At 40.9% G+C, this 25,556-nt stretch overlaps 1 protein-coding gene across 6 annotated transcripts in view; it reads left to right on the top strand.

Moving 5' to 3' along the window:
- The window catches only part of DYNC1I1 (dynein cytoplasmic 1 intermediate chain 1), a 187,205-nt gene that overhangs the window by 6,358 nt on the left and 155,291 nt on the right, over positions 1-25,556 (top strand). For 2 of the 6 annotated variants that reach the window (XM_058026342.1, XM_058026359.1), the window contains exons 2-4: positions 12,497-12,611; positions 14,739-14,853; positions 17,511-17,652. In XM_058026342.1, the coding sequence (XP_057882325.1) occupies positions 12,504-12,611; positions 14,739-14,853; positions 17,511-17,652 (365 nt within the window). In that variant the 5' untranslated portion in view covers positions 12,497-12,503. Of the gene's footprint in view, positions 1-12,493; positions 12,612-14,738; positions 14,854-17,510; positions 17,653-25,556 lie in introns of all 6 variants that reach the window. The other 4 variants (XM_058026332.1, XM_058026351.1, XM_058026369.1 and 1 more) reach the window with 3 other exon arrangements.

The following is a 25,556-nucleotide window of genomic DNA, read 5'->3' on the forward strand; positions in this document are numbered from 1 at the left end:
ACACCTTTTACAGCAGCCTTTATATACATAATACTTATTGGGTTTTATTGTTTACTTATCAGTGACTACGGGGACAGGGAAATAAAAAACTCTAGACTTCCACATTGGCAAACATATCAGTCTTTTTGAACAAAATTATAATAAAATGTAGCAGCAATATTAGTTAATACTTGTGGGGATTTTGAAGTCTTTAAATGGAGATCATGCCTCCTCAGTGTTCATTCAGTAAAGTTTAATTAAATTTATTTTTTTCCCAAGAAAGTTTCTGATCTCCCTAAATCAAGCTATGGATTAGAAGAAAGTATAATGAAAGTTGGTTGCCTCTCATTTTCTCTGTTATTTTTCTTGAGGTACTGTGTATGTGTGTATATGTCAATAAGACTGCTGTGCTTTCTCATGTAATGTAATGTCCACTTTTGCTAAAGGTTTAACTTTAACTATTACCCAATTACTCCTTGGTTCTCTCTGGTTCTCTCTTCTGATACTGCAATGATCTGTAGTTTAACAGTTTAACAGTTTGATGTGGTTGATAGCCAGATATAGATAATTTCTAGCTGCCATGTGGACCTTCAGTGGTCCAGTATTTTGACAGTCACTAGTAAATGTTGATATACTTTTCAAAACTGTCTATATCACCTTCCCCATTTGAAGAGAACTGATGGTCTCTAACTGATGTCTTGGTCTCAAATTCTGGAGCCAAGGTCCTGGTGTAATGGGCCATGCACTAGGGCTTGCTTCTGGAGGTGTCCTGCAGTGTGCTCCAGGGATGTGATTGCCTCACAATTTAGGACAGAGAGTTGTTTGCTTTTACTCTCAGGAAGCCCGCTTTGCAGAGCTTCAAGCTTCTCAGTGGAAGCCAGAGCATTTGAGAGATATGTGTGGGGAGGGAGAGAAGAGCTCATGTGCAGCCAGCATTGCCTCTGTAGGAGGCTGTGCCTGAAGTGCAGAGCATGTCCACATCTTAATGTGTCCAAATCTCAATGGGATGCATACTTGAATTCCCCAAACTGGAAGTTCTTATGTTGCCTGGGAAGCTCAGCTACATCTGGATCCTGGTAATTATAGACCAGTTAACCTGACCTCAGTTCCTGGCAAAATAATGGAACAGTTTATATTATGCGCCGTCACGCAAAATTTACAGGATGGCCAAGGTATCAGACCCAGCCAGCATGGATTTAGGAGGGGTAGATCATGTTTGACCAACCTGGTCACCTTTTATGACCAGGTAGCCCGCCTAGTGGATGCAGGGAAGGCTGTAGATGTTGTTTACTTGGATTTCAGCAAGGCCTTTGACACTGTCTCCCCCAGCTTACTCCTAGACAAGCTGGCAGCCCGTGGCTTGGACAGGAGCACTCTGTGCTGGGTTCAGAACTGGCTGCATGGCCAGGCCCAGAGAGTGGTGGTGAATGGTGCTGCATCCAGCTGGCGGCCAGTCACCAGTGGTGTCCCTCAGGGGTCTGTGCTGGGGCCAGTTCTGTTTAATATTTTTATTGATGACATGGATGAGGGTTTAGAGTCTTTTATCAGCAAATTTGCAGACGACACTAAGTTGGGAACGTGTGTTGATCTGTTAGAGGGACAGAGGGCTTTGCAGAGGGACTTGGAACGGTTGGATGGATGGGCAGAATCGAATGGGATGAAGTTCAATAAGTCCAAGTGCCGAGTCCTGCACTTTGGCCAAAATAACCTCCTGCAATGATACAAGATGGGGACGGAATGGCTGGACAGTGCTCAGGTGGAAAGGGACCTGGGGGTGCTGGTTGACAGTTGGCTGAAAATGAGCCAGCAGTGTGCCCTGGTGGCCAAGAGGGCCAATGGCATCCTGGCCAGTATCAGGAACGGTGTGGCCAGCAGGAGCAGGGAGGTCATTCTTCCCCTGTACTCGGCACTGGTGAGGCCTCACCTGGAGTATTGCGCCCAGTTCTGGGCCCCTCACTTTAGGAGGGACGTTGAGATGCTTGAGCGTGTCCAGAGGAGAGCAACGAGGTTGGTGAGGGGCTTGGAGCACAAGCCATATGAAGAACGACTGAGGGAGCTGGGGTTGTTCAGCCTGGAGAAAAGGAGACTCAGGGGTGACCTTATCACTCTCTTCAACTTCCTGAAGGGTGGCTGTGGTGAGCTGGGGGTCGGTCTCTTTCGCCGGGCAACAACAGACAGAACAAGAGGACACAGTCTCAAGCTGCGCCAAAGGAGATACAGGCTAGAATTAAGGAGGAAGTATTTTACAGAAAGAGTGGTCAAATACTGGAATCATCTACCCAGGGAGGTGGTGGAGTCACCATCCCTCGAAGAGTTTAAAAAAAGACTGGATGTGGCACTTGGTGCCATGATCTAGTTGAGGTGTTAGAACATGGGTTGGACTCGATGATCTTACAGGTCTCTTCCAGCCTAGAATTTCTGTGATTCTGTGATTCTGTGATCTAAACTGACAAAATGGTATGGAAACAGAAAGTAAAATTGCTGTCCTCAAAATCAGCTTGGCTCTCACCTGGCTCCTGAAGCACAGGAAATCTCTAAAAACTCATTTTTTTGCATTTTTTGCCCTTTTCTGATGTGTTCTTACCCTTGAGCTCCCAGACTCAACAGCCAATGTGTCCACTCTGTTTCTCTGAGGTTGCTCCATCTAGTTCATCTCTAGTTCCTCCAGCCCATTTGCAGACTGTGTGCTCCATGCTGAGCTGCAGCTGACAGCATCTGCTCCTGGTTTTAATGGACTTCACCTAAACTAAAGGAGTCTCAGGTAATTTTTACTTTTGCTTAAAGACATATTTGCCTTCCTCTGTGCTCTGACCAGCAACCTGTATGTCTTCTGCAGTAAGTACCTTTCCAGTCTTTCCTGCTGAAGCTGCTTCATATAAGTCTAAAATATTAAAGTTTCTTTGAGTGCAACAGAGCATATGGGAGAAATAGAAAGGACTCTTCATCACCTTGCTTCAAATGCTCAGGAAGAAGCAGGAGTCTTTGGCTCCAGATACTAAATACAGCATTGTATTATAAACTAAACAGTCACTGTGTATAATATAAACTAACCCTGAAACAAAGACTAGAACCCAGGGGCCTCTGTTAGGGATTAATGTTCGCTCTCTCGCATCTGCTTCTTCTGGTCCAATGAATCTTTGCAGAAAAGAAATTAATAGAAAATAGCTTCGATGATTAAGAATGCAATCTCCATTCCTCCAGTGCTTCTCACTCATTAGCCAGCAGTCACCCTAGGAATGAGGGTTTCAGTCTTCTCAAGACAAAAAATGTCCAACCTCCCCCCCAAACAAACCACAAACAAACAAAGAAACAACCCTTAAAACATGTTTCTCCTATTTGAGTGGAACACTTTTACCACAGAAAAGGTAAATGGAAGGAATAGATTTCCTGATTCTTAATCCTCTCTCATATTCACATTCTTTGCGTTAGAAGAATGCAAATGTCCTTTACATTATGGTGTTAGGCATCTGCATTTATCACATTACCCTGTTATCTGGACATACCTTTTTTCTCTTTTGTCCATCAACAGGGATATTTGGCTGATGCAGGCTCTGAGCATTCATCTTGCTTTGTTAGTACTGCCAGATAAGCCCTGGGAAGTACAGAGAGAATGATAGTGTTGCTTGTTCTACTTTTTGAGAACTTTCTGTATATTTCTTACAGCCAGGGCTCTTCCCTGCTTTCTAAATCTTTAGCTGTCTTGACTTCAGAGCTGAAATCAATATGTGATATTTTTAACCTAGTTACATCCTTACAGACATCAGCAGCAAAGCGAAGCAAAGCATATTTTGTTAGAAGAAAGAAACGGTATCTGGGTAAGTCTTCCAGCAAAACCTGTGTGATGGCAGCATAGCTTGGTACATTCCCTGAAATGTTCTTTGATGTCTCTCTGGCAGTTGTCATAACTGGGTTAAGAAGCAGACACTAGATCATGCATTTTTCATGTTTGGGTAAATGGCTTTAAGTATCTCTTTGCAGCCATGTACCACTAGGGTTATCTCAGGAGGAGGGTGGAAAAGTCAGAGGGGTCAGTTTTACCCCCCAGTGTGGAATGAAAGTACACGTTTTAATGGCTGAAATGTTTTCAGGAAGGAGAAAATTAGTCTTTGGTCCACTTCAGGAGAGACTAGCAGACAATCTGAAGCAAAATTTGATGTTAGGTTTTAGTAAATCATTAAATTTACCCCTGGGAGGCATTTTGGTACTGTTATGATGAACAAGATATTTTATATAGGTTTTGAAGAAGTGTTCATATCAATGATAGAAGTAGATATCATTGACATCTTATCATTGTATAAGAAATTCATACAAAAGAAATTGAAATCAAAGACATGAAATACAAGGTTCTTATTTTTCTAGATAGGTGACCTGCAGCTTGTTACCTCTCTCACATTATCCATCTCTAAAATCTTACCCATTTACAGTTTGCATTTGGTTTTCTTTTAATGTCAGAAAACACCTTTAAATTATCCTGTGAGGTCACAGAATCATAGAGTGGCTGGGGTTGAAAGGGACCTTTGAGATCTTCTAATTCAAAGGCCCCTTCAGTGGATAGAGGCACCTTTCACTCAGAGCTCCATCCAGCCTGGCATTTAAACACTTCCAGGGATGATGCATCCACAGCTCCTCTGGGCAACCTGTTCCAGTGCCTCACCACACTCACAGTAAAAGCTTTTTTCCTAATAGCCAATCTAAACCTACTCTTTTTCAGTTTGAATCTCTTTCCCTTTGTCCTGTCACTTCCAGCAGTTATAAAAAGTTTCTCTTTCTTGTAGGCTCCTTTCAGGTACTGGAAAACTGCAATTAGGTCACCCCAAAGTCCACTCTTTTCGAGGCTGAACAAATCCAAATCTCTCAGCCTTTCCTCACAGGAGGTCTCTCTAATCAACTTGGTGGCCTCATCTGGACTCACTTCAACAGGTCCATGTCCTTCCTTGTATCCAATTTACTGGGGCCCAGAGCTGGATGCAGCCCTGCAGGTGGGGTCTCGCTGGAGCCCAGCAGAGGGGCAGAATCCCCTCCCTCACCCTGCTGGCCATGCTGCTCTTGGTGCAGCCCAGTTTGGTTTGGATTTCTGGGCTGTGAGTGCTCATGGCTGGGTCATGTCCAGCCCCTCATCCACCAGCACCCCATAGTCCTTCTAGGACGGTTGCTCTTATCTGTTCATCCTGCAGTTCCTCTCTGGAGCAAGCTGGGAAATTCACAGAAAATAACACGGTGCAATGAGAGAGACCAGTTAATGTGAGGGGAATGTAGAGTCACAAAAACTGGAATTTTGTTATGTCCATTCCCAGCTGTATACGGAGCCACATATGGAATCCTGGGTATTATTGCAGCCAAACAGTAAAAGATAACAGAGACAGAAGCTGATAGAGAGGGCAGTGACCAAGAATGCTTAGGAATCTTCTGTTCTACAAGATCTAAATGTTGTCAAGCATGCTCGTGGTTGCTTTGTTAAAAACATCTGCTCTTTGTATCTGGGGCACAATTCCTCAGTCAGATCCCTGGGAAGTACAAATCAGTATTGGCTGTTGCATCATTGAGGACCATATCACAGAAGCACATCTGAGATCATTGTGCAGATATAACTGTGCTCATTAATACTTATTGAGAGAAAATCCAAGACATTTGGAAGACCTATTTAAAATTCCGTTTTCTTTGAGGTGATATGTGCAGTTGGTTCTGTGGAATTCAATATAAAGGGAGCATATTTGGTGCAAGATGTGCAGCAGTTTTGCTAGAGGGACACGTTCGTATGAGTCCTTGAGTTCATTCTGCTCCTTGCTGGAATGTTGTGTGTTCTTGCTCATCTCCAGGGAGCTGTTGCCAGCAGCTTCTTCCCTTCAACACTGATGGCTCTTCCATGGCTCTAGGTTTCTTTGGTGCCTTGTGAAGGCTGACCTACAACAGAGCCTAGGTGGAATTAAAGAATTAAGTAGGCATTTTTTAGGAGGCCACAATAGATCCACCTTGGGCAGTACAACAGCCCAGCCAGGGCTACACCCAAGATCAACCCACAATGGTCACAAAATGGATGATGGGTCATGGGGTCTCACACTTCTATAAGTTCTGGTCCATTTGCATATTGAAATTAATTGTCTAATTATAGCTTTAGGTTATGAAGTCACATCCTTCTTGTTTTTCTCTTCACTCTGTCATTGTTTATGCTCTTGGACCTGAGATTCTGATCATTTTGCCTTGGTCCCCAGCTAAAGAAGGAATTGTTTTGTCTACATACCCTGTGAAGAGAGCTTAACATCAAGCTTACCACCATATGAAGCTCAAAACTACGCACTAAAGCAGCACAGAATCAAAAAAAGTGAAAGTTAAAACCTGAGGCATCATGTTGGAATTGAAAAGATCATGGCAAATTTAAGAGACATGAGAGTCTCAAAAAGGAGCATGAGAGGAAGGGATGACAAGATGTTGCTTCATTGGCACTATTCCTGGTGTTGGAAGAATGGGCAGTAGTGCCCATTCTTCTTCAGTGAGAGTCCTGCTCACGTGCTGCTTTGTGGAGACCCTACAATTCTGCTGAAACTGAGTTTTTGTAGTAGGGCCATTATGGAAGAACAAGAGTGAAAAGATTAAATGGTAATAGATTGTAAGGGATGTGCAACTGAGCAGTTGTGGGTACATATCTTATACCCTGTCAGCAGCCAAATAAATAGGCTAGAGATGTGCTGACCTGTTGCATAGCAACCAGGAAGAAGCACAGAACCAAATCTCTAGATGCTGGTAATTTGTAAACCTTTACAGAACAAAGTACAAGACCTTTGCCCATCTGCTCATAGTGTTCAGAAGCTGAAGGATAAAAATGGTACATTCCCTGAAATCTAACACTTGACAACCATTTTTATTTATAGATAAATACACAGATGCAGTGTAAAAAGCCTATTTTGCCTCAAGGTTATGTAGAAAAAATACTTAGTCTCTCCAATTTTACTTAGCATTTTCCTGAATTCATCACACACAGGAGATTCCTTTAAATACTGCAAATGCTGAGTTTTTGCAGCTGCAAATATTTGCTCATTGTTATGATTTCATAAACATTGATATGCCCATTTAGCAAAATTATTTATGTTATTCGACTGAAGTCAAGTACAAATTCTGATGCATGATGAAAAGAGGCACTCATGTTTATTTAAAAATTGCTGTTGAGATGCTTCTAGCCTGTCTTGCCCATTTGAAGTGTGTTTCAAACATTATTTTCAAATGAATGCGATGCATTAGAATACATTTATAGTAGGGTGGCAACTCCCTCTGGTTTCTTGCAGACCAAAGCCGTTTATCTGCTTTGTACAGTTTCATACTTTGCATGCACACTTTACAGTTGTGGAAGTCATAGGTAAATCTCATGGGAATTTTTTTTCTATTGTAAAAATATATAATATTTCTGACTGTAGGAAAGATATTAATTTGTACCAAGTAGAGATAACTACAGTACGTTATAGAAATGAATAATTTTTTTCCAGTGGAACACTTCATATGTCAGAGTTTCAATAGTAATAGTACTCCCACTCTATAAACCCATTCTTTAAAACCAAAACCACTGAGTAATATATTTTATTGTGCAAAATCCTTTGCATTTTACACAAATATGTTTTGCAGTTTTGGACTCAAGGAGCTGGCTATTTATGAAGGCATATGAATAATGCATGTACAGCATCTCTAAATGATAGATGCTGCCTATTTATTTCAGAGGAGTTCATTAATGAATCAATTATTTATAATTAGTTATATAGGATGACTAATGCCATATGTAACTGTATTTAATGAACCCCCTTGGTAATTGCAACAGAGATAATAACAAAAAGGACAACACAGGAAGTCACAAACCAGGAAAGACCTCAAGGCGCATGAAGGGCAAAATTTCTACTCCTTTTGGAAAATTTCTACTCTAGTGCAGCCTACTGAATGAACAGCATGTAAAACTCCTGCAAACACCAAAAAGCAGTAAAATCTGTAGGCTTTTTTATGTGCTACCAGATTTGGAAACTTAGGTTGCTTTTTAGATGAGCTTGGCAAAAGCATGCAGGCAAAAAGCTATCCTAGCAAATACAAAGAACAGACTGGAAAAAAAGGGAGATCTTACATATTGTTTACTTTTTCTACTTAAAAAGTGCACTGTTGTAATTGTCTTTTTTTAAATTTTATATACATTGGGCATTTTGGGCTTATTTTTTCCTGTATTTAGTCTATGTACACATCTTGCAACTCTTTGTACCTGTTTTTCTGGTTTTATTATTGTAACTTATTGGTACTGAAATTCAAGTAAAACTTATTAGATACCTGTAACTCTTAAGTGAAGAAAATAAAATACATAAGAAAAATATCTGCTCAAATATTGTGCTATTGATCATTGATAAAGACCTTGTAGCTTACAAAGCTGTAGTAAAACTGGCTTGAACCTCTAAAAGTACTTGCATGGCTTTTAGTCCAGTTGAGGATAAAATGCTGTTGTTTGCACATTTACATTCTTACTGCTACCACAAATGAGATGGTTGTGAGATGTTACTACCTATGGGGTGAGCTTGGTGGAGTAGTTTGGCATATGTTGTGTACGGCAGAAAAGTTTGTGCAAACACCATTATTATTTTAAGATTAATGTAAATTGTCTTTCAAATATCTTGTTTCATACAATGACAAGCTAAAAGGAACTTCTGGGAGCATTGTAAGGACAGGATTCTTCTCACTCTGTCTGAGGCATTTACAATGGAGATTTCTAGAACTTAATGTAGATCACCCAGGGCCCTTTATTATCATTAAAGAGGAATTGATGATTTTGGGGCATGTTTGATCTTAGCTGATTTTAAACATTTGCTTTAGGAAAAGTGGAATCACATCCTGGGATACCCAGACTCTTTTGATTTTACCTGTACTGATGGTAGGGACAGCTCCGCATGTACACGGTGGGCATCCAGGATGCTGTGAGCTGAGCCAGAAGATGGTGCAGTCCCAGAAAGCAGTCCCTGGCAGCCAGAGCTGCACGTGCACAGGCCTGGGGAGCTGCCATCACGCTGGCTCTGGTGTGTAAGTGGAATTAACTGTGTTTCCAAGCCTAAGGGGCATGTTTAATCCTCATGAGGAAAACTGACGTCTTGAAATGGAGCACTCAGTTTCATTAAAAGGCATGCCATGAGGAGCCAGCTATCTCAAAGGAAGGAGAATTTTCTCTAAGTATTCAGACAGGTGCTCTCTCTGCAAGGTCCTGATAACAAGAACCTGTGCTAGCATGTGTGGTAAGCTCTTCTGCAGTGGGAGGACTCTCTCTCCTTTTAAAACCAAGACAAGAAACTCAGCCAAACAAGTAAAAAATTGATCTAAGATCTAAGAATATGCATCTCCCTTGAACAGGGGAGCCCCAGGCTGTTGCCCTGCTATGATAATTATTTCTACACTTACTCAACATTCAGTGTGTTTATTCCTCTGTGTTCCTTCTCCCACACAGGGGATTTAATTGCTTCAGTACAAAATGTGCTCCTTAGGGTTTCCTCTGGCCAGTGCATTCTCCCAGGCCAGAGATTAGGTTGTGCATAAGCCTTGGGCTGTCATTCTGCACCAAAGAGAATGTTAAAACTAAATCTCTTTTACTGTTTGCCCTTATCTCTCTTGGTGTGGGCTGCCTTTTGGCGCTCAGAATGGCACTTGCTAGAAATTTGCTCCCAGGAATGAACAGTGTTAACTCCATGGTTCATGCCAAGCAGAGTGATAAATACATTTTCCTGCTTGCTTGTTACCAGCTTGCTGGCATCTAAGAAAGGTGGTTACATACCCTTGTTTACACACCCTTGGTGTTCAATTTGTGCTAAAATTGTAAATAGCCAGTCTGCGGGTTGGTAAGCTGTCTGGTGGGCTCAGGCATGAATATAATATATTCAGGATGAAAGTCTATAACTGAGCTCTGGCAACATTCTTTGAAGGAAATTTAATACATCCTCTTTGTTGTATGTAAGATCTATTTTGTTAAAAATAGAGCAAAGTTATAATAGGATTTGATCGCCCTGACTGGAGCATTGTAAAAGAGGGGCCAGGCACTAAACCATTGATGCTCAAATCAGGGGAAAAGCTAGTTAGCTTCCCTGGCATTAAGGGAATGAATTTTTAGAAAGCCATTCATTGATATCTGACAAACAGCTTGAAAGGGATGCCAAACCCTCAGGGTTTCTGTCAGGAGCCTTAAAATGCATTTGCATATTTTTTGCACGGAAACAGCAGCTCTCTCTCTGTTGCCAAACTGCAGAACTAAAAGGATGCAAAAACTCTATCCAATCCAAAGGGCTCTGAGGGGTAACTTCATAATCAGAATTCAAATGTGTGCAACAGATTAGGAAAATTACTTCAAAAGGGATTTCAGCCATATCTAAAAGAGGCACGGAAATCCTGAACAGATTGGTAGGCAAAACATTACCTGCACTGCTGTTAAAATGCTTGGCTTTTTTCTCTGGGCATGTCTCATGTAAAAAAATAGATCACTGATGTCAGCTGATCACACAGATTAATGTTGTTTAAGGTGCTACTGCTTACTTTTCCTGATAGCAAATGTAATTTTTCTTCTGACAGTTTTGATTTTCTCAAGTTGATAGCCATACCATTATGGATGAGAGTGATAGAGGAATAAAGAAATGGTGATCCTCCACATGCAGCCAGTGTATCCAGTGGTCCCACTGGCTGGCAACTGTCCTTCCATTGCCATTTGTCCTTCCTATACCATTTGCTGGCAGCTGTTGTGGATGGAACCAGAGTCCCCTGGCCTTGAAAGGGTGCCTTGCCAGCATGGGCAGCTCTGCTGAAGTGCAGAATCTGTGTCAGTGTGAGCTGGAGCTTGAGCTGCTCTTATGCCTCTCCTTTTCATTAAATGGTTTCCTTGTCTGATTCCAAATGTGATTCTGTTCTTTCCTTTATGGGAAATGCTTGCAAAGACAACAGAGCATCTGGGGCCAAGATTGTGCTTAATGTGCAGGTGGTGTTTTGTTGGCAATATCCTCCATGTCACAGGCTAACTATCAGGCTTTTATCATTTTGAGGAGGAAGCTGATGTGTGCAGTGAAATTCATGATGGGTGAAAATGCCCTGTAATTTTTAGCAGATAATTTTACTCTCTGGTCATCCTCCCATCCAGGCTGTAATATGAGTAGAGTTCTCATTATGCTAACAGAGTTGACATTCAAATTTCCCATGCATCAAGTGAGCAATAGACTTCCATTGCGTGTACATGGCACTGCCATTGATCTGATTGATCTGGAGTTGCAGCAGAGGATATGATCAGTGATGTGTGAACAGGAAAAGCACAGTTCACTCTCTTCATGAATGTCTATATTAGTCAGAACTGTCCTTGAAACAAAGTCCTAATAAGAAAATCAGTATTGATACAGTTAGATTACAGTTCATAATGATTATGATGTTAGAAAATCAATAAATAATCCATGACTTAATTTGTGGATTTGTGCAACACTGGTGAGGTTTTACAACTGTAGAAAAAGATTTGTATATTTTCTTTAAAGATCTGGCTCTATATCTGTATAGAATGACTTTTATTTCCTTACCCTTCATTTTCAAGGCTCATGTGCATCAGTATAGGCTGACAGAGATTTAAAAGACAAAGAGTATTTGTGGCTTCACATCCCTATTCTAAAGAAAAGTGGTTTTAAATGGTGGAAGAGGTCCTTCAGTATTTCAGAAGAAATGTTTTTACCAAGTTTGTGTGGTTGGCATCAAATCAGGAGTGTTAGGCATGTCTCCTGCCTCTTGGAAAGATGAGCTGAACACGAGACTGTTGGCAGAGCAATGTGCTGCTTCATTAAAGAGAAACATTGATTTGCTGGGGCTTTGAGCCTTGTCTGCAGCTTCCTGGGGAATGGCCCAGCTTTCCCTGGAAAGGGTGGAGGAGATTCCTGGGCAGGATAGCTCAGAGCTTGGTGAGAGTGCTCTCTGGAGGGGTGCATGTGAGCAGGACACTGAGACTGAGCTGATGGTCTGTGTGGGACTGTGTTGGTGGGACAGGGGATCCTGCTTGGCAGCTGTGCAAAGCACCTGCATAAGCAAAAACTCTCCCGTTTCCATTTTTGCAAGTGAAATTATTACTTGTCTGGGAAGTACGGGGCTCTTTGGGGCAGCTCTGATTCTGGTACTTGGAATCAATTTGTGGATCTGAGCTCTACACTCTGGCAGAGCTGCTGAAGACCATGGAAATCAAAAGATTTTAGTTTCACTTTGAAAGCATTATTTTGAGCAGCAATAGGCTTACTTCACAAAGGTAATTTTGTAGTAAAGGCAGTCTGAAAATATATTCCACATTTGGTGATATTCTGGTCTAGTTTCTTGAAATGAAAATTGCGAAGAAAATATTCAACTTCCTACAAAGTCAATATAGTCCAAGGACCAGTGTTTATACAGAAATATATCTGTTGCAATTTTAGAAGTCCTCATTTTGATATAATTAACTATCCTTTTTTTTTCAGTAAATAGAGTAATCATTCAATTTTCACCTTGATTTCCCTATTTTTGTTTCCAGCAGAGTCAAAATGTCAGACAAAAGCGATTTAAAAGCAGAACTTGAGCGCAAAAAACAACGTTTGGCTCAGATAAGAGAAGAAAAGAAACGGAAGGAGGAAGAAAGGAAGAAAAAAGAGGTAAATCTGCAAAGCCACCTTTTAGATAGCTTATGCTTGCAAAAGGGGCTTGCTGAGGTTTTGACATCTCAGTATTGTATGCCCCAAGGTATCTGTCATGTGGAATGAGATACTCAAACCCACGTCAGACTAACCTGAAAATCAAAAAGCTTATTTTTAGTCAAGAATGTTGGGGTGAGGGAATTGCTTTTAAAACCACGGCACTGTCAAATGACAACAGTTTAGACAACATGATGTGCATGTGTATGGAGAAAGAAAAATTGATTTGCCACAATGCTTTTTCCTGGGCTCTCCTTCAATGGAAAGGGAGTGGAGAGTGGGCAAAGACAGAAAGAGGACTCACATTTTTTCAAGCCATTACAATCTAAATATGTATTTTTGTACTCTGAAGACTAGTTTGATTACTAGCTAAGGTAACAGGTTTACAATTATTATTCTCCAGTAAAGTAAAACATAATTGCAATTGCATTTTCATCTTCTGGCATGGGTGCATCTTTCAGTTCTGTTAAAGTTTGATTGACATATTAGTTTATTTGTCCTTGACAATATGCATTAGGTTTATCATTAAGGGATTTGTACTTCTTTTTATTCAGTCACTTAGTGGAATAGAGGTGAGAATTGACAGGGAGTGGATATTCATTTTCATGCAAAGTCAGAGAAGCATTAAGTGATTATGCTTCCTTTCCTTCAAATGTCAACACTTACTATAGTTTAAAGCACCTGTTATCCTTTACTAATAACTGGTTTCCTTTTAAACTGACACTTTAATATTGTACATGAATTTCATGGAATTACCGTGGAAATGCGATGTGATCCAAGAAATCAGCATTCCAGTTTTGGCTGTCTTTTTAATCTTTTTTCATTTGAGCCACATTTGTGCAGTTACAGCACACGCCCCGGTGAGGCTCCCGGACTCACTGGGGAAGTCCTCCATAAGCAGATCTTTAAATGGAAATGCTTTCAGGGTTCATTACTAAAGAACTAGAGGGACTGGGGCCAAGCTAATGGCTCGAGGGAGCTCTTAGGTCCTTTCTCTTTGTCCCCTGACTCTGACTCTATGCTCATGGAGAACTTGTGGTGGTTGAAACTTTCCATTGGCCCCGAGAGCCACGTCTGCAGATAATTATGCTGCCATGCATAATTGTGTACGTGGGTTGTGCTGTTGTGCCAGGTGGTGCAGGGGTGAAGGCTGACACTCACAAAGGTGCTTGGCCATTCACACTGGTGCTGGGGAGCTGTCTACGAACCTACAGGCTGTGAGATAGTTCGTAGGAAGAGCTGAGCACAGGAATATGCTGGGCCTTGACTATAAAGTCAATGTTTCCTGTCTCTGAACTGGAGAACATAAGCAGTCTGAATTTCCAGGTTTTCTGTTGTGCCTGAACCAAGATCAACACCAGTCTGAGGAACTGTACAAGTCCTATTTTCCAACACTCAGATTTCAGCAGAAAGGGCAACCTCATTGTGGGATTCTGGCAAATGCAGGTGCTCCTACTGTGCTTAGATTCCCACAGATCAGCGTGGGAGAAGGCTAATGTGTGGAAGCTCCAAGGAGGTAGAGATAGCTAGGCAGAGAGGGAAGGGTCTCGTGGACCTTTAGTGGGCCAAGGGCTGCCAAGACCTGGTTTAGAGATGTCAGTTCTTTCCTTTGCTCCTCTTGGATATTGAAGCTAATGAGTCAGTATTTCTTTTCCCAACAAGTGCTTGGGAGCAAATGTAGGACCTTAAGCTACATCAGTGAAATGCAATGAAATTTTTTTCTTGATTCTGAAGTAAGTAGGAAAGGGCCAGTTTTATTCAGGGTAATGATACTTGTTTTATGGTCAGCTTTTATGTTAGTTGAAAAAGTTGCACCTACTGAGTGAAAGGCAGAAAACTTCCATTGTTGTCCTGTAAAAATTCCTGCATATATCCTTGCAAAAACCAGTTTTACCATCAATTTAGGGAAAAAATACTGTTGCTGATATATATAGTATAAATTATCTAAGTTATAAATTACCTAAAAGTATCAAAATGAATTTCAAATTTTACCTAAGCAGTAGTGGATACAAATATTACCACACATATAATTGCTAGAGCTGATTATATATGAAATAAACTTTTCTGTTTTCTTCTGGTTTAACTCAGGCTGATCTACAGCAGAAGAAGGAGCCAGCTCAGGAGGATTCTGACCTAGACCGTAAAAGAAGAGAGACAGAAGCTTTGTTACAGAGCATTGGCATATCCCCAGAACCACCTCTAGGTATTTAAGAGAAGCACATTGTAAAGCATTCAGCCTTGCCACAACTAATGCTTTCTTTCTACTAAAGCATGCTTGGCTTTTTTGATTTTTGGCTGTATTAGTGAAGTGAACTCTTCTGTTTGAATGCCTGCCATACCATTCACGTATACAAGCTCATGGCATTTTGAGTACTTGTCATTGCCAAAAACATCTGTTTCATTTCTTCAAGAATTTTTTATGAACATAATGCAGGTTGGTTTTGCATACCAACAGTGATTTCTTTTCTGATGGACTGTTTTTTCTTCTCACTCAAAAATATAAGTGCTAACTTCATTAGCCCCAAGTTTTGTTTCAAAAATTCAAATTAAGCATTTGTAAGGAAGGAGGAGCATAGTTATGTGGGAACTCCCACTGTGTTTCTTTTAAAATTAGGAAAAACTGGAGAAGCAAAATAAAAAAAACAAATCATAAATAGAAAAACACTTATCAACAGACACTATTGTAGATTTTTGCTCTGGTTTCGTCCACTTGACATCTTTTTTGGTTTTTATGTTTTAGTTCTAGAACCTGAAGGCTTCAGTTTAAAAACACATAGAGTACCTGAGTATGGATTGCCTTGATTAAGATCTGCCTCATTTATTGAATGATCCTAAAGTGAGAAATTTCCTTCCCCTTCCCCTTCCCCTTCCCCTTCCCCTTCCCCTTCCCCTTCCCCTTCCCCTTCCCCTTCCCCTTCCCCTTCCCCTTCCCCTTCCCCTTCCCCTTCCCCTTCCCTCTCCCTCAAATCTGGGACCACTCCCACTGTTTTAGCTGAAACCTTGGCCTCCCAGAAGCTATCAAGCCTTTTCATTAAGTTCATTGTGACTGAATCTAGGATTTTACTCCTGGTTATTCCTGCCAGTAATATATAGGAGAAACTTCAAATTTGCCAAAATGTTGAAGTTTTGGTTTAGGAAAGCACCTTATACAGATGCCTGGGTGCATATGCAAGTAGATAGTGACATTCTGAATTGGAATTTAAATTAATTACTTCCATCAACCAACATTCATTGAGAAAAAGTTACTATTTTTATAAGTTATGGTAGAGTGACTAAAGCTTTTAGACCCTATTTCTCAGAAGAATTGTCTGACAAGTAATGGTTAGGCTATTTTTATGTATAATAAAATATATTTATTAAATTATATCATGATACAAAAGTAAGGTCCAAGATAAAATCAGATATAGCATTAAAAATACTCATTTTTATGTAAGAATGAGTATATATGTCCTTATGATTTTATTAACCAAACACATATATTCATGTTGCAAGTTATCAGTTTTTATCATAGGTATTTTTTTATGTTTGATACTGTCAAAGGAACACATAAATTCACAAGAAAGATGATTCCTTTTAGTTAAAAATAGTGTTTTGTTCTCTTTTGTTCCCTTTGCATACACTCACAATTAATACAGAAAGGAGGATTTAAGAGGTCTCACTGTGAATATGGAATATGTAAACCACCAGACATACCTGTAACCTGCCAAAGGGCTGTCACAAAGATGAATTCACTTTTCATGCTGCAGTCATTTCTGTGACAGTCTCTAGGGAGAATCTGCATTAAATGCTTGACCATATGGAAAATCCGAATCTCTTGACAGGTCTGTCATTATACATTGTAAGGCATAACAAAGTATTTTAAAGTTTTACTCTGTTAAATCTATAAAAAGAAATGCACATGATTTGAACCAAATGGAAACAATGCTTTTGCATTAAAAAAAAACCTCTCTTTTTGTTTTTTATTCAATGTGGCTGCTTTGAAGAATACTTGCTTTAAATCTTGACTGGAGCCATCTCTTAATTTTTAATATTTTTGAGAAACCATTTTAAAAGAAATCAGGATATTTTTACTCTTTTATTTATTATTTCTTTGCTGAAGAGCTTTAACTCAGGCTGACCTTGAGCTATGAACTTCCTTTCCTGTTTCAGGAAACAAAACTGCCTTTGCATGAAATATGCTTCAAAAGCCCTGGCAAGGCAAAGAGAAAATCATTTCAAGAGCTTGGGCAAATAGTGTCTAAACCAAGGGAAACTTTTCCTTGAGTGTTGAAATCATGTCCCATCCAAAATGGAAATTTTATATGACCTACATTACTTAAGAAAACAATCACCAAGTAAACTGTGTCTTCTTAGCACCTTTGGGAAATGATTTTAACTTAGCTGATTTCCTTATTTAGCTTTTATTTTTGATGTCATTTCCACACTGCAGCCGTAGAGCATATCTAATGGACACTGGCTTTTGATTTAAATTCAGAATTTGAAAAGTATGCTTGTTCTGTTGCCTACGTGACTTTACCAGAAGAGTTCACTTAGATTTTGACAAGACAAGCCCCTGATACTTCTTCATATCTTTAAAATCTTTTGCAAGTCAACTTCAAACCAGACTCAACAAACAAGTGCTATTTGATTTCCACAGGTATCTTCTTCATTGATTAGCTGTAGATTTCCATTGGGCTTTCAGTCCTGTCTAGATACATGTCAGTTTTAACACTTCCAGAAGACTTAAAATTCACTTGACTCTCTTCCTTTTCTTTTTCTTTCCTTCCTTATTTGCTTTCACCATTTCAAACTCTCCTACTCATCCATCCACTATCATTTTGGTCCATTGGTTTTGATTTGTCTGACACTGCTCTTCATCAGTGCAGTCGCTGCATGTGTTAACATGGGATACCTGTTATTTTCATTATTTAGTCCCAACCCCTATGTCTCCCTCTTCGAAATCAGTGAGCACACCCAGTGACGCAGGCAGCCAGGACTCAGGGGATCTGGGACCCATAGGAAGGTAAGACACAGAGTTAACAGACTTGAATTAATGTGAGGTTTCTTTCACTTTGCTCTTACTCGCCCATTTTTTCCTTTTCTGCTGTAAATAAGAACATGCTGTATTGAATGTGTACGTTTGTTTCTGCATTGTCCACTGGGTGCTACCATCCAGCAAGAGTGGTCTTAGATGTGAGGCAAATAAATGCATGCAACAAATGGATCTTTAACTCTGAGCCCCAAACCTTGTAGTGGAAGCAGGAGCTGAATTTATACTTCTGAAATGGCCTACAGGAAGCTCTCACGCTGTTTGGCAATACACTAAACAAAAGGGAGATGTGCCCAGGGGTAGAACCTGTTATTCATGCTGAGTTCTCTCTGTTCACATAACCAGTCCCCTTGGCATTCCTCCTCGTGTAACACCAGGTTGCCTCAGGTTGCTGTGACTGCTCATTGCAGTGTGTGCCACTGACAGTGGCAGAGAAGAGCTTGCACAGGAGCAGGCTGAAACATCCCAGGACCCACTGGCAATTCTGCCTTGGAAATTCTGGATATTGGAGAGTTTCATGCAGAATGGAAGGGAAGCAGCTCTGTTCTTGTTGGAAAGTGGAATGTGTGTGAGGGATGGAAACAAGAGTAATCTTATTTTTGTTTCCATCGGGGAAATAAAAAATGAAGTGGCAATCCCAAAAGAATTCCTTCTCTGGAATAGAAAAGAAAGGAGAATGTGAGGATGCTGCTTGTAAAGAAGGGTATGTTCAAGTAAGAAGAGGTGCAAGCAGCTATAATGTATGTTTTGAGAAATGTAAAAGACAGATCCTAATGGCTCTTTTTGTATCACACTAATTCAACATAGGGCTGAGCTGCCAGCTCATCCAGTCTGTGAGCCAAGACTGCTAATGGCTTGAAAGCACAGTGATTGCTCTCTGTAGTTAACAGTGCTCAGTAGACATCATAGAATGCCTCTCCAGGCATAGACTGTAATGTAACAGAGCTTCAGGCCACCAGATTTCATGCCACACCAGCCTGCTGCTTAGTAAAATCACACTTCCATAGCAGAGACTATGTTGTGTCCCCTTCAGCCAGATGCAGACACTCTCCCTTGTGATGTGGGTGATGCACAGCTGCTACTAAATCAGCTCAGCCCTGCTCCCAGGTCTACTCTCTAGAAGTGGAGGTTGCTAAGTGAAAAGCCCTAGCCTGTAAGATGTAGCAGTTTAAAAGAGAGAAAATAGTGTAATTCTGCCTTCATAAGTAAATGCAGTAGATTTCAGCAAGTCAAAGTGCTTTGAGTAGAACAAAAATCCTTTTAAAGCAAAGTACAGCCTGCTGTTCAGTATGAAGCTATTTACCATAGTCCTGTGTGAAGCTCTGACAAGACTTCTGAATTCCTGCTTTTCCTCTGAACCTTAATGCTGTAACTTTTTTACTACTAAGGTAAAAAAAAGGCTCTTGGAAGAATTTATTTGGCTGTTACCCACGCTAGCTGTTTGGCTGTCTGTCAGCAACAAGCAGTGAAAGCACATGACCACATGTCCTTTCAGAGGAGAATGGAGTTTGTCCCCTCCTTCTGAGCTCATGATGTTCTGCATTCTGGGCTTTCACTTTGGATCCATTTTCCAGCCTCTTGTGGCTGTACTACAAATTCAGTGGGAATCCTGAGACCTTGCTTGTAGTGTCCCAGTTTGCTTGGCATATTCTCAGGTATTGAAAGGGCTGTGCTGTGTGCCAGGAAGGCTGCTTGCAGATCTTTGCCTGGAGTGATTGGTTTGTAATGGAAATGATGTCTGGTCCAGGCCCTGGGGAATGTCTGCAACCAGTGGATAGTATTGAGTGGCAGAATTAGTGTCACTGGGTGCAGGTAGATGTGCTCAGTGTTTGTGTGAACAGGTGCACTCAGGCCTGCATGTGTGATAGAGTGTCAGATGTTGAGAGGAAGATGTAGAACTGTCATCACAATGGGTAAATAGGATCAAACCACCTCAGCTGTTTTCTCTGATAGGTTCCTAGACCATGCATCTAGCTTGTTTTGACTACTGCATATATTCCCTGTTATCTGTATAAACAAAGTTATCCTGCTTCAATTTAATTTTTTTTTCCGTTTCACTTCCTGTGATAGAGGGGACACTTCTGCTGGATCCCCTGCCATGCCATCACGCTTGTTAGATCTTTCCCTTTTCTGTTCTAGGCTGAGCTCAGGCTTTAGAGGAGAGCAGATTAGTTTCAAAGCTGCTAATGCCCCAGTCTCAGTGATCACAGCTTGTCCATTGTTGCTGCTGCAGGAATGACAGGCTCACACAGCCTGGCAGAAATCCTGCAAGCAGTCTGGTTACTCATTGCTGAAGTGTTCCCCAGAGGAAGATGATGGATATAAAAAAAAAAAAAAAAAAAATAAAAGCTGTGAAGTCACAGATCTTGGCTTGTTACAGGAGAGAGGCTCTATTGAAGCTTTGAGGAATGCGGGAGATCGTCATAAGTTCCCATGAGAGGCACCAGATTCTGGTACAGAACTAGGGCATGCTCATACTTCTTAGAGTTGTTGGTACTTCTGGTAGTTCACAGACTTAATCTGTTGGTCCCATTATCACCAAGTATATTTGAGATATGCTTTGATCAGCAAGCATATGTGATGCCTTATATAAAAGTGAATGTAATTCAGCCAGGTTTACGCAGGTTTATGACATCTGCTTTTCAGGAAAGAAAATTTATAAACTGGAGAATCTGAACATTTTTAAGTAATTGTAGTCCTGGAACCACAGATCTCAGTCTTACTTTGCAAGATGAAAACTGACTGGCAACTTGCTCAACAAGTGTGATATCTACAAAGGAAAAAACAGGCTCCTCCAGCTGAAAAGGTGGAAGCAGCAAAGTGTTTGGTATTGCAGTTGGAGAAATATAAAGCAGAAAAAAATTCAATAGTGAGACAAATTTACCTAAAGACTCTGTGGGGTCTTCTATCACTGGTTGTTGCTTGTCCAGGATAATGTGTGTGGCAAACAGGCAGATAATAGGTCAAACAATAACTCATTCATAAAGCTGTACAGCCCTTTTGTTGCACAGGAAGAAAAGCTGCATGGTCACAGTAGTCACTTCTGCCATGGGACCTACAGACCAGTAGTGCTGCTATCCTCAGGACCATTGTCCATTATCTCCAGCACAACAGCCAGAGCACTGTTATCTTTTCTCTGATGCCATTCACTGTATTAGGAGAAGAAATGGGGTGGACTTTGTAATAGCACTGAATTGTGGAACCATTTCTGTCTTCCTCATCCCAAGTTTCTATGGGATTTTTTTTACTGCTTAATCTCTAGTATCATTTTGCTATTTGTCACTTGGGAAAATATTAGGTTTGAGCAGCATTCCAGCTTCCCCCTGAGCCATGACAGCGACTGTAAGAATAAGCAGATGTTAGATCGATAGCTGTTCTAGAAACTGCTGGCTGAATGCTTTCAGTTGGACAGGAGAGCCACATTTTGTATCTGTTTTTGTGGTCTTGGGGATCATTTCTGGGTACGCAGAGGTGTGTTACACTTTGATTCTGGTGCTGCTCTTAGTTACCAGGCTACACTGAACAATTCATTGGAGCCCAGTTGTTGCTCAGAGAGCAACTTACCTGTCTCCACATTGCTTTATACATCCCACTTTGCTTTTTTTGATGCCTGTGTTGCTTGTGCTATACAGAGAGGATGGAAAAATTACAGAGCCTGAGCAGATATCCATCTCTGAATAGATGGGTCATTTTCACAGAGCTTTCTTATATGATGTATTCAGACATTACTCATTTTTCATAAGACAGTGTTGCAGGATTGAATGGAGATTCTCCTTGGAATAGAGTATGCTTGGCTCTTTCAGGATAGTGTTTTGGTTTGCTAAATATTTTGTAAGCATTTTGATGTGTTCTCTTGCTGATGTTCATCTTATAAATGCACAGACATGCACATCCACATCCACATCCACAACTTCAGTGGAGATTTGAATGCCTGTGAAGAAAAGGGCTGAGGTAAAGGCATTTGCTGAGAGGTCCTATGCTGTAGCACAGTGTGAAACACAAATTTGTCTCTATTAATATAAAACTCCTTTGTAATAACTGTATGCATCTCCCTTATGGATACTCTGAACTTTTGCTACCCTAGTATGCTAGAGAGGACACTAACTAATATAATTGAGGCACCATGAAATGTGCCGATGGAGAGGTACATTCTGCTACTCAGCATACCTTAGGCATTTGTAAATCTCGTCTTTGCAGCACTGACAGCCATGAATTTTGGGTTTGTGTCGTGTGAGGAAGAGCACAAGGACAATCCTTGTACAGTGCCTCAGGGGCAGGCAGTGCAGGGTAAGGTTTTGTGGGCTGACCAGCTCCCTGGAGAGACCTCCTATCCTGGCTCAGGTAGGGTCCATCTGCACTTTGCATGCCAACCCAGCATAAGGCAGCAGAAACAGCTCTGTGCTGGGAGGAGGTGCTGCTGTGGCTGGGTAGTTTTCAGGGCTCACACCAGCCTGCACTGGTGTGTGTGCCTGTGTTACCAACAGGGAGTCCTGTGCTCACCTGGCATGGGGCATGCTGGCAGGAGCTCCATTTGGATTTATGTGATTTATCTCTGTGGCCCATTTTGCCCTGTATGCTTCACTGCCCCTATGTGTTCCTGGGAACGTGTAGGATGTTCCCAGCTATTTTCACTATCCTACGGTAGCAGGTTTGCACAGTAGCATCTCATTTATTGTGAATTGTGTGTGTGTGTGTGTGTGTGTGTCCAGTGGAGTCCCATGTGTGCAGCACTTCCTTGCTGTGCATTGGGGAACATGAGAATCCCATTAGACTGGGTGTAAGGTTTCCTGCCTTCCATCTGCTCAGTGAACTGCACCAGGCTCAGCTGTCTTGGATGTGTAAAGGTTAATGGTTGCCCTTCTTTCTGCAAGAATTTTATCTCTGCTCTTTTGCTTTCTAACTTGTGTATTTTGCTGTGCATAAGTTTAGGTACCTGATTATTTTGTGGGCTCACATAAAGACAAAGATATTAATCTTCTAGTGGCTTCTTTCAGAAGATGGCTATTTCAAAATGGTGCTTTATCTGCTAAAATAATGTAAGCCGGATTATTTTGTGCTATTTCTCTCATAGCCCATTGGACTGTGCTGTGGATTTGTTTGGCTACAGCTACTCATTCTGTAATTATTGTTCTTATTTGGATTAGGGTACAATGTAATATTTGGTTTAAATGGCTCCTACCTGATTTTTGTTGTTGTTCCTTTGATATCACAGGTTTTGAGATAAGTTTTATGCACTGAAATTGATTCACTTCCTTCAGTGTACGAAGCGTACTTGCAGTAAAGCAGGGTTAGCCCTTCTTTGGAAGAAGCTCTAAATATTTAATGAAAGTTCCTGTGAGAATGAGCTTGAGCATTGCATTAGGTAGCAAAGAAAACAAAAAACAAAGGGAAACTGGATTACTCAAAGAGATTTTTTAGCAGTAAAATGCTGGAGAAGTTAGATCACTGGAATCCTGATTATCTCATAATCACTAGTTTTTTAATTCTGCATAAAATACATTAAATGAACAATCCTAGAAATAGAACAGCTGTCTTCAATGCTGGAGCACTTTTCTCTAAGGAGCAGTATGGCCTTTGGCTTTGGCTCGTGGCATGATTTTTTTGTCCACTACATCAGTTCATCTTGCAGTCACTGTGACCTCTGAATGTTCCCAGTTGTATTCCAGGGAATATTGTAGCAGCTGTCACATCAGGTTGGATGTCCTCACTGATACAGAGTTGAGAGCATGTCTTCTTCTGTCTCGTTCTGTTTTGAAGTTTGCTGACAGTATTAGTCTGCATTTGTGCATGTTTTCATCAGATGTGATCCTGTTCCTTCCATCTACCATGGCTGCTTTGAGCCATTTTGTTGTAAAAAGAAATACACTAGGGTATATTTTCTTTCTCTGTGTTGATGTTCACTCCCAGATTGTATTGGCCTGGTGCAGGAAGAAACAGATATGATTCCAGTCCTTTTTCTCTGCAGCATATTGTTTACTCATTTTTGTATAAATAATAGGTATTCTGATTTATTTTGCAGCATCTAAACACGCACACCAGTCTTGTGTTAATCTCATATTGCTTCTTGTCTGACTGTCAAACACAAACATTTCACGCATTTCAGATACACAATCAAAAGGAAAGAGATAGCTCTGGAGAATCTGGGCACCATATGAGTCAAAGAATGTAATTATTTTGCATTTTGTATTTAATCTTTCTCTCTGAAAGTAAAAAAAAAAAAGTTATCGCTACTCCAGTGTGTTCTTACTACATAATATTTAAAATCAGAAAGATACTTTTTGTTCTATGGTCTCTCATCAGTACATCTACACATCATCAAAGTGTTTGAGCTGTGTCCTTTTTTTCCTGAAAAATCATACTTGGCAACTCAGCTTTAGTTTTCTAATAGCTTCTTAGTTAGGACAGTAATATAACACATTAACAAGCTGAAGAAAGGGTATCAGAATGCCCTTCTCCCTTTTAAGTGTCTACTTTGCTGTTTAATTAGATAGATAAAGAAGGCAAAGGGTAGATTCTGGTCTCAATTTCACTTGTACAGGAATGTTGGATTATTGTAGTAGATGACCTTTAATAGTCCATACAGCATATTTCCTATCTTCTCTTTAGCTGCAGAAAACATCTCTCACAGACATTAGCAAAACCCTGCTTCTAAAAGATCTGCTAAAACCACTGCCAGCAGAACCACATTGCCTCGGGCTCAACTACTTTATCATTAAGTAAATGCATTTGACAGGTTCTGTGCAATGATGCTGTTTCATCCCTGCCACTCAGCTTTGCATTACCAGCATTTCATTGTGTTCCCACATTCAGAAATGACAGGCATCCTTCTTCACTTGTTCCAGGACAAGTGGGCCTGTGATGTATTGCCCCAGGAGCAGCAGCTGTAAAAGTTATTTGTAGTGGATTATTTCCTTTATGGTGCTTTTCTGTAAGATCAATTTATATGTACAAAATGCTTTCTAAATGGCTGCTTTAGTGGCATACTTATTTCATAAATGGGCTGAGCCAAAGGGAAGTACAGAACAATGTGAAGACTCCAAGGGAGCTACAGGAAAGACTGAGGGAAAATAACTGCTTCATGGCAAACTTTGCTTGCATGGTGTTTTATTCAGACAAAGAAGGATTGTAACCCTAGGGACTGTCGTGCTGTTTTTCACAGTGCAGAGTCAAGAGAAGTTTTCTGCTTGGTGACTGGAGATAAATGGGATGCCCTCTGGGACACTGTGTTGCCACTCTGTTTTGGTGGCTTTGGGCTTGGTATGGGGTGTGCACCATTACGTGGTAGGACAGAAATTAATAACACCCAGCTGTTACATTTTTTCCCATTTAATTTACCGCAACTCCATTGTCAGGATGGCTTGGCACACGTTTCATTTTACAGTTTCCAGCAGACTTAGAGGCCAAATCGTGCCTTAAGCCTTCCTGAGCTGAATGGTGATGGCTTCTGTGAACAGTGACAGTGTCAGCATCCTCCCCTTGCCGGGGGGAACCCTGGCTGTCTCTGCTGGCTTTGGCCTGGGAACTCTGCTGAAGCCTCTCACACTTCCCCACATCAGGCTGTTTACAGGGCAGCAGTGGGTGGCTGTGGGGCTGTTTGCACACCACAGCTTGCCCTGCACAGGTTAGGATGCAAGGCTGAGGGAGGGCAGATTTCTTACATTGTTTTCCCTCCTTTTCTCCCTGCAAAAGAAGAACTACAATCCTTCTCCTTTACATTCAATGAATATTTAGCCCTAGATATCTAAAGCCTCTCCCTGCCAGTTTGGTTATTTTTTTTTGTTGGTTTTTTTTAGCCCATAAACAGAAGCAGACACCTTAGGGACTGATATTTGGCAGCTGCTTTCAAGTGTCTGTATATCTGACCTAGAAAGCAGGGA

The sequence above is a fragment of the Melospiza georgiana genome, chromosome 1, assembly GCF_028018845.1.
Source record: "Melospiza georgiana isolate bMelGeo1 chromosome 1, bMelGeo1.pri, whole genome shotgun sequence".
Taxonomy (NCBI): Eukaryota; Metazoa; Chordata; class Aves; order Passeriformes; family Passerellidae; genus Melospiza; species Melospiza georgiana.